Genomic DNA, 10,146 nt, shown 5'->3' on the forward strand with positions numbered 1-10,146 from the left:
TTTATAAACTAAGATTTAGCCTTATTTATATAATATAATATGAAATAGTCTTATCATTAAATGAATAGCAGGTATCAAGAAAAAAACATCCTTAATTATGCGTGATGAACTCCAATATAACTTTGGGAGAGAATATGAAAAGCTAGCCCCTCAAAAACTTGCGGGTCCCCAAGAAAATTCAGCTTTTTCTGTCTTGTGTGCTAGGACGAAGATCTTTTAATTATTTTGAAAGGGAAAAGACGTGGATTGAAAAGGTATTGAGTCGAGTATAAATAGAGAGAACCTGGTAGGTTGTCTGATAACAACGCAAGTTGTATTATTGTTCTGAGGAAACTGATTGATGATGCCTGGAGGAAGTAGGGACCCTCTGGTTGTAGGGCGTGTGATTGGGGATGTGTTGGACCCCTTTCAATGTTCCATTCCCATGAGGGTCAGCTACAATAACAAAGATGTCACCAATGGATGTGAATTCAAACCTTCACAAGTTTTCAACCAACCCAGAATAACTGTCGGTGGAGATGATCTCAGGAACTTCTATACCTTGGTAATTCATTGCTCCTTCTCTTCTTCTTCTTCTTCTTCTTCTTCAACTGATTGTCTTTGCCACTGAGTGCAATATATAATTTCATATTTTGGAAGGATGAACTTTCACATATTTTAATTTCTCTCGTTAACAGATCGCAGTTGATCCCGATGCACCCAGTCCGAGTGACCCTAATTTGAGAGAATACCTCCATTGGTGAGCCAGAATTTGTTCCAACACACCATCAATCTTCTTTTATATGAACTCAATTATACATTATAACATTTAACCATCACTCACTCTCAAGCGTATTTCAGGTTGGTGACTGATATTCCTGCAACAACGGGACCTAGTTTCGGTACGTATGATATTCCTCCATTTTATTAACCTAATGATTACTCTCTGGGCTGGCTTAAACATATTCAAACCTTTTTTTTAACTTAAATTTGATGGTATTTTGTATCTAGGCTTAAATACTGATATCATTTTTATGTTATTGAGTTTATTCAATTTACTTCTATTTTCTTTTAATTTAGTTCCATTTTATTTTAAAAAAATTCAGATTAAATTAAATAAAAATAAAAATAAAAAAATTAAATTGAATATAAAATATTATGATGGTTTACCATGTAAACATCTTTATAAAATTAAAAAACATAAATAAAAAAGAAAAAATATTATATAAAGAAAATGAATTGAGAGGTGGGAAATATTAGTCACTAAGTATTAATTCTTTAAACGTGATTAGTAAAAATCAAAATAAACAAAATTGAGGAAAATTGAAACCAAATTGAAAATAAAAATAAAAATTCAATTAAATAAATTCTGAAAATAAAGACAAAATTAATATTTAAACCTAATACATCTATATTTTAATAGCATAATTAATGTTTTCTTTAAGTGTATTTTTTATTTATGATTTGTCTAAGTTACTAATAACACAGGAACTCAAATTTTCAAACTATTAGTTATTTTTCATTCATCTCTGAATTCCTATCTTTCGTCGTTAGGAGTCGTACGTATCCTTTCCCAAAGTATGAATATATCGTCCAAAATAGTACACTTAAACATTTTCTTATGTTTTTACTACAATAAACATTGTTGCCAATACTATTTTTATTTATCTGGTTAATATTTATACAGTATTATATATATATATATATTTATTTATTGGAGTATAAATAATTTTAATTGGTTGCATCTTCCTAGTTTACATTTGGCTTTGAATTGAATTTGATCTAAAGGAGTCTTGAATTTATTTCGATGGCTAACATAATATGAAACATTAATATAATTTCGAAACATTGGATATGCGAGGTATAAAAGCATAGAACATCAGATAATATATATAGATATTATTGCACATAGTGAAAGTGAAAAGTGAGTGCGTTACCCATGGATATAGGAATACTAAATGTGAGTGTGAAAGCAATGTAATTAGAAAATCATGCCTTGACCACTCCCCTATTTATTGGTTTTGATCCTTAAAATTTAATTTTTTTCAAGATGATTTCTATGATCACTTTGTGGTATTATGACATGCATGCATATGTTACATCAATCATATTCTTAAATATTATGTTATGTGAGATAGGTAGATAGGCATATATATAATATATTTAAATAAATTCAAATTAAGAGGATTAAAAGTGAAAAAAAAATATAGAGATGATGCATTAAGTCATTTTTACAACGTACAAGTATTAAATAAGAGAATCTCTTGGCTGATAATGATATTCAAAAATATACAATAGTAGTTTGAGAATCCAAATTATAAGCTAAATAACAGTGTAGGAAAAGATTTTTGCATGTTATTTTGGATATTGTATTTCGGTTATAAAATCAAAATATATTAAGATTTTTAAAAATGAGTAACTTTTTTAAATTTGAGGTAGAAAAGTTCTTATTATGTTTCGGTTCCATAAAAAACAAAACATAAAATTATAAATAAAAAAAATATAAAAAAATGTGAAATTTGTTTTAATTTTCATAATAATAACTAGAACCTAAATTCTTTTTGATATAATTTTTTTTAATTTTAAAGATATTAGAATTTTGTTAATATTAAAATTGAATAATACTTTTAATTAGAGAAGATACTAAGATTCAGTTATAACTATGACCACAACCTAATACCTTTTATATTTCGGTTTGGTTTATAATCAAAGCCTAATATATATGCGTTTGTTTTTTAAATAATATTTTTGTTTTTATTTTTTTATACATATTAAATTTGCAGAAAAATAATGTAGAACTAATACATAAGTCATGGATTAATCATATGTATACTTTTCTTCATTGTGATCTTTTTAAACTGTATGTATATTGTCAGTATTTTGCATGGTCTTCAAGTAACTTGAAATGAAAGTGATTATATCACAAACAAATTTTAAACCTCTAAACTTAGTAACAATTTTAAAGTTTTGTTCAATCTTTCACTCTAGTTCACCGAAGTAGAACATACATATATCACTTCAATTCTACAAAAACAAAAACCTACAACTTTGTGTCATAATAAAATAATTAAAAAAGTAGCAATTTTGAAAATTTTGCATACTTATAGGCTCACTCGTATAGGAACCTAAATAGAACATATATGACTTTGATTCCTTTGTAACTTAGACCTATAAATTTATAAAATTTCCAAAATTATCACAACATCTTTATATTCCTGGTTTATTGAAAATCAAAGTATTTCACGCATTTTTAAAAGTCAAAATTGGACTGGTGGAAACAACGAATCATAAAAGCATGGAAACCTTGTTTGTTTTCTCTCTTCCATCAGAATCACAGAGCATTCGAATTCTTAAAGCGCATAATCATGTGGGAAAAGATAGAAGATTTTATTCAAGAAACGACACGAAAAGCAACAGTATGACTGAAGGAGAATATTCATATTAAATAGATTACCTTTTGTTGGCCATCTCTGTAAATCACATGACAAGATAACACCAAAACCTTCATAGTTACAAGGTCTATAGATCAGAACAGAACATCATAGAAAAAGCTGCATAACCTGTTGATGCAACGGGTTTAACAAAATTTGACAAGGTGAAGGAAGTGGTAGAATAAGAATCATAAAAGTTTAAATTCAACTCCAAAAATCTTGATCAAACCTGAGTTCGAGTCCATTAGGGTTACTGTGAGAGACTAAACTTTCATCTCATCAGTTAGAAAACGACACGTAATTCTCTTCTGACATCATTTATAATTGTTTTTAAGATTTTCTAGTATTTTCTAATTGGAAGATATAAAAAGGCACACAACACTAGTGGCTTTGCTTTTTTAAAAAGTGTAGACGAATTTTTATCCACTTGTAGGTTCTTTGAAGTCTTTTTATGTGCAGTACTAGTAGGACCTTATTTCTTATTAATATCTGAACTGAAATATACTACTTTATTGTTGATAATGACAGTGACATTTATGTTCGTAACAACGAAATGAGAAATACAAATTATTTGAACAGGTCATGAGGTTGTAACATATGAGAGTCCACGACCCATGATGGGGATTCATCGTATCGTGTTTGTGTTGTTTCGCCAATTGGGTAGGGAGACTGTGTATGCACCAGGATGGCGCCAGAATTTCAACACCAGAGAATTTGCTGAACTTTACAACCTTGGATTGCCCGTTGCGGCTGTCTATTTCAACATTCAGAGGGAATCTGGTTCTGGTGGAAGGAGATTATATTAACAAAACAGAAAACTTTATAGTATACAACAAAATAAAGTACTAATTAAACTTCCTTGAGGGTTTCGGAAATATTCGCAATGATCACCTGCTAAATGAGTGCCTCTTTAACTTAAAATCAACATAGACCAAATAAATCATTTGCTCGGTTGGATAGCACCAAGAACTCTATATATGTATCCATGAATGGAACCGAACTATCCTTCTTGCTTCTTCTTTTTTTTCTTTTCATTTATGTATTTTCTATTTAAAAAATGTTATAATATAAAAGTGTGTTAGAAATACTTATGTTGCATTTATCCGTACTATACATTTTTAATAGAGGTGTTTGTGGAATGCTTTCTTTCTTTTTTTCTTTGTTAAAAAATATACATGTTATGTATGATTTAGTTTTGTTTGAACATAAAAAATTCAAACCAAATTTAATTAAAAATCCAGTTTGATATGAATTAATCTTGTGATTTTAATTTATAATTTCTTTTATCTATTTATCTATATATATATATATATATATATATATATTAAGATGAATAGTTTTATTTGATCAAGCAATCACTATGAGTTAAACACCCAATTATATACCTCCTAATATTTTGGAGCCATATAACACATAATAATCAAGACAATGTTGTACTTGTTTAGGCATGAATGGAGGGCATGATGTCTTCCACGTATTTTTAATATTTTAAATTTGAAATAAATCAAATAGTAATTTTATTTCGATAAAAACACATATATTAGGCATCGTTACGAGACTTTAATTTCAACAACGTAAGATGAAGTACTAATTCCTATATATTATAAGAATTAATGGGGAATCTTGATCAGTCATTATGAGTTAAAATAATATACTTAAACTAAGTGTAATTTAATTTTGATGTCCAATTTTACCATTGTTCATTTTATATACTTCCGTGCAACTCTTTCTTCCTCTTACATACTCTTACCTTATTTACATGCGAACAAATATATAAAATAAGTGCATCCTTCATAATAATCAATAATATTATTCGCCAAAGAAATGGTGCCACTGATAAAAATAACATTTTTATGTGTAAGAATATGCACATAGTATATCCGAAATGCTCGACCCCTAACTATAACAAAAAAATAAAATAAATGCACTTTATATATCTCCTCAATTGCGTTCTTTATCTCTTCTAAAACTCTACTTTGTTTATATCATAATATGTGATTATTATTCATAATATTAAATGGAAATCTAGTTTGCGTTTACTGTTCATAGTATTACATTTTAATCGTGTAGTTTGTATTAATATTAATTAGTTTACTAAGTTTTGTTTAAACAAAAAAAAAATCTGTACTATTTGAAGTTTGGTCTTTCAATCATTTTCGTTATATGTAAAAATCATAAATTGAAAGTTGATAACTGCTAACCATCCTAAAAGAATTCATAATCCTATATTTCTCTTAAAATAATACGACAAGGCTTGACTATTGGTGATTGTATCCCGATCTCTAGCATTAATAGCTGACCTAAAATTAATATATGACTAAGTTCTAGATTCAATCGTATTACAAAAAATTTATACAGAGGTTAAAAGTCTTATATAGACTATCATTTCATATTATATTTCTTTTTACTAGATTCAATTAAATTAGAAAGAAATTTTTTATCATTTAAAAAAAAATTCTTAATTATTTTCATCTTTTTCTCAGATTCAAATTCAATAAAGTTATAAATTGATTAAAAAGTAAAAAAGGATCATGTCTAAAAATAAAAATATTCGAGTAAGTGCAAAAAGAGTCTAAATAATGAATTAAGTAATATTTCTAGATAGATTACAAAAATAGACATAAGCCTATCTAATTAATTGAAATTGAAAAAAATTATATTCCCATCACTAAATGACAATATATGCTAAAGGATAATAAAATAATACAAATTTTTTAGTATAATTATATTTCTCAAAATAAATATTATATTCGAAATAAGAATAAATAAACTAAAAAAATTAAACAACTCTTTATTAAACCAATTTATATAAATAGGTGAAATTTTATTTTATAAACTGATTTTATAACAATTTTAAGACGAAAATTTAGAATGTCAGTTGCAGAGGTTGATGGGCTATATATTAGACACGTAGTTTTTAACGTTTGAAAAGTGGGTTGAAGTAACTTTCGAATTGTTGTGGGTGTAGAAAATGATCCAAAGATGATAAGGAGCACTTTTTCTAGTGGCCGAATGAATGAACCGAATACTTGGAATTCATGGAGTGCAACATATGAAAAATAGAGGTACGAGGGATTCCCTGAGATATTGACCGGAATATATTCACCTTGTCCCTTGTGTTTCAGTATCATCTTACAAACATTGATTTTCAGGTCCTGTGAAATTCGATCCATTTCGTCCTTTAACCCTAACTCTTTGATTTGCATGTCAGGAAATATTACCTGTGACATTTTGATTGACATCTTCAGAAACCATATTGGATTTGTCTTATATTGCTAATATTAAAATTTACAATCAGGAAAGACGAATATGAATATGATATGTAAAATTAGAAAAATCAAAAATAGTATACTAAAAATTTATTTATATTATTTATATGTATTTTATTTTTTAATTAACAAAAAATAATACATATATCAATGTAATTATAATTGTAAAAGAAAAATACATATGTTTAAAGAATTCTTTTTATTCTTTCAAATTTTTGAGTTTATCATAATTGAATCATTTGAAAAACTTAATTACTAAAAAAAATATGATAAATGAATCATTGTTAAAAATTATTTATAAAAGTCTATAGTGATTAGGAGTTTATTTTATGTTCTTAAAAGAATTTCCATACAAAAATATAAAAACACTAAAAAAGTCTTATACTTTAAACATTCATTACCTATAAAAGTAGAATAAATTAAAAAATTTCATGAGAAATAATAAAAATTCATGTTACTATAACATGAAATCGATATTTTCCTTCAAATGTGACAAGAGGTCTTTTTTTTTCTTAAAAAAATGATCAGAAACAAGTGAGGAATGAGCATATACAATGACTATGTATTTATTCTTTGAAAATAGAATACATAAGGTGAAAAAAGAGTAAAAGCAATAAGTTTTATATTTTATAGTTAGAAAGAGGATGAACTCATCATGTAGGATAGAGACACTATAAAAAAAATATCTCAATTTTTTCGTATATATTTTATCCATTTTCATTTTTTAATGCATTTAATTTTATGTTTTAATATTTTATTATAATAAAACGATGCACGTTAAAATATAAATTGAAAATCCTTCTTATTTAATTATCATTATATTTATGCACTCTGTATCATACGGTATGGTGTGTACTATACAGTCTGGCTGAGGAGCTAATCAACATTCAGGCCAAACATTTAGGTTATCTACCCAAGCCATTCTTCCAGGTTGTACATCCTAGTCGTCTTCTTAGGTCGTCTATCCACCGATCACCCAGACTGTCCTCCTAACTCGTCCACCCAAGGTGCCACCCAGGTCATCCTCCAAGGCCATCCTACCAGGTCGTCCACCCAAGCTTAAGTCGTGCCCAATATGACCTAACAATATGGTTGGATTATCAGCGATAATGACTCATTAAGCCCCTAATGCAGATTAAGGTGTTATTAGACCGTCATTAGGCTCGCAAAAGGTAAAAGTCCATCACAACTGGTATAAATAAAGGTCCTAGGTATGACTTTAAGATTATTATGCCCATTATATGCATCACTTGTTATGCTAATCGGTTGGTTATATTATTGACTTGAGCGTTGGAGTGCCTTTGACAGGTACACACCCACACGGCTTCGATAAGAAGGAGGGAAAATGAACAATGTAACTTGGATGATGAATGACCACTAAGAATCCCATCCGGTCTTCAAGGCAACTTGGAGTGCTTTGAATAAAGGACCTCAACCCTATACCAAAAATATTTTGGTGCCCACCATGGGGCCGAGCGAGTATCCCCCATTGTAGCCATAAGGAACCAATGAGTGATGCTTTATAGGAACTCAAGTGCTCAACCATTCGGCTTCAATTGTTCGGCTATACCTTAGCCTCAATTGCTTGGTCAACCATGGTCTCACAGCTACTTGGCCAAACTTGGCCTCAATTGTTCGACCTCAACCATTCTACCTCAATTGCTCGACCATACCTTAGTCTCAACCGCTCGGCCAACCATGGCCTTATTAGTATTTGGCCAAACTTGGCCTTAACAATTTGGCCTTAGTCGTTTGGCCATACCTTGGCCTCAACTATTCGGCCAACCATGGCCTCAAAGGTACTTGGCCAAACTTTGTTGGTTAAAAAAATTGGTATCGTCGAATCGTGTAGTGGAATAAAATAGTGTAAAGAAAATGTAAAGAGTATAGGTGTTAACACATTGGCAAGTGTACCAAATCGTATCAAGTAATATAAAATGGTAAGACCAAGTATCATATTCCAAGAGACTCATGGCACTAAACAATCATGTAATACCTTAACTAATTAAGACTTAAGAACAATTTCATTGGTTTAAAATGCAAAATGTAGAAAAAGTAAATATGAATGAAATTTGATCAATTGGGGCAAAACACTAAATTGAATGAATGATTTTGATAATATGATATGAGTATGTTGTTGGGGTTTAGATTTTACCATCCTTACTCTCATGCATATAAGAATTCATCTTCTTCATTCAATTGTTAATGTCACTATCTAAATTACTTAAAATTCGATCCCTCGGCGAAGAAAGTCTATTGGTGGAAACCTAATTAGGCAAGTCATCCAAAGGAGTACTAACTCATGCTAAGGCTAGGAAAGGGAAGTTGAAAAAGAACTTTTAAAGGCTCTTTCTTGATTTTCTTTCTCTATGTCTTAGAAGGATTCCTCTTTTAATACTATATGGTTGTTTTGTTTGTAGGATAAATAAAGGCAAGAACCATGGCCAACCAATCAGATTTCGGAAAAACATTCTTCAAGGAATTAGCACCAGGGTCGCTCCAGCGCCCTTAGACAGGTGGGGCTCCAGCGTAGATGCACTAAATGGACTTCCCAGCTCACATGCGCCCTAGCGTCCATAGGAGAGGGGCGCTCCAGCATTAGCAGAGCTTCTTGAAGCACGTTTTGGCAACATTGTCCATGTGACCCAGCATGCTTTCCATGACCCAGCTGACTTGGCCTCTAAGCTCGTTTCTTATTTTGAATTTTGGAGGGAAATTAGGACATAATTGAGGCCCTTATTCACCTATAAATAAGAGGGCCTCTCCTTTGAAATTTTCACTTTTTGAGCTTTAGTGAAATGCTGCAGAATTTGATTCCAGCCCTATATGCTCTTGAGTCACTCTTTCTCTTCACTTTCTCTACGCTTTCCTCTAGCTTCCTTCCATAGTAGGAAGGCCTTCTAAGCTGAGAGGTCTCTACACACACTCCTTCCATTAAAAACACACCAAAACACCACTCATCTTCATTCATTTCGCTGCACCATCATTGCTTGTTGTTTGGAGTTGCTACCTGCAAGTTCCAATCCTAGGCAGGCTTTCATCAAGTGGTATTAGAGCCAGGTTGTCCACGCACCAAGAGCTAAGCTATTCCTCCATCTTTGCACTTTATTTCTTCATTCTGTTGTGTTTTCTGTTTCAGATTTCCAGCTTTTGTTTTGAATTTTTTTTTGTTTCTGTTTTGCTATTCTAGTCCCTGATTTCGTGTTTCCATTGTGTGTTATGTTTACTTTTCATTTTAAATAGTGAAGCTTGTTAACACTTCGGCAAGTGTACCGAATCGTATCAAGTAATAATAAATGGTAAGACCAAGTATCGTTTCCCTAGAGACTCATGACCAAGACATTCATGTGGTTTCTTGATTAATTAAGACTTGTGAATAAAATCATAGTTTTTTATAATGCAGAAAATAAATATGAATGCAAGTTTTGAACAATTGACTTGAAGAATGCATAGGTGATTGATATAAA

General features: G+C 30.1%; 1 protein-coding gene across 1 annotated transcript; it reads left to right on the plus strand.

Moving 5' to 3' along the window:
• The first annotated feature begins 291 nt into the window (after window positions 1–291).
• On the plus strand, window positions 292–4,497 carry LOC108345015 (protein FLOWERING LOCUS T). Its single transcript, XM_017583568.2, has 4 exons — window positions 292–544; window positions 678–739; window positions 841–881; window positions 3,990–4,497. Exons 1-4 carry the CDS (start codon window positions 341–343, stop codon window positions 4,214–4,216), a joined length of 534 nt encoding a protein of 177 aa, XP_017439057.1. The 5' UTR covers window positions 292–340; the 3' UTR covers window positions 4,217–4,497.
• Window positions 4,498–10,146: the final 5,649 nt, after the last annotated feature.

This window comes from Vigna angularis, chromosome 8, assembly GCF_016808095.1.
Source record: "Vigna angularis cultivar LongXiaoDou No.4 chromosome 8, ASM1680809v1, whole genome shotgun sequence".
Taxonomy (NCBI): domain Eukaryota; kingdom Viridiplantae; phylum Streptophyta; class Magnoliopsida; order Fabales; family Fabaceae; genus Vigna; species Vigna angularis.

What these genes read in the sequence shown, in the direction of transcription:
- LOC108345015 (XM_017583568.2), top strand. Translation starts at nt 341, where the DNA reads ATGATGCCTGGAGGAAGTAGGGACCCTCTGGTTGTAGGGCGTGTGATT. An exon ending in TCAGGAACTTCTATACCTTG is followed by an intron (nt 545 to 677) that starts GTAATTCATTGC and finishes TCTCGTTAACAG; the next exon opens with ATCGCAGTTGATCCCGATGC. An exon ending in TTGAGAGAATACCTCCATTG is followed by an intron (nt 740 to 840) that starts GTGAGCCAGAAT and finishes AGCGTATTTCAG; the next exon opens with GTTGGTGACTGATATTCCTG.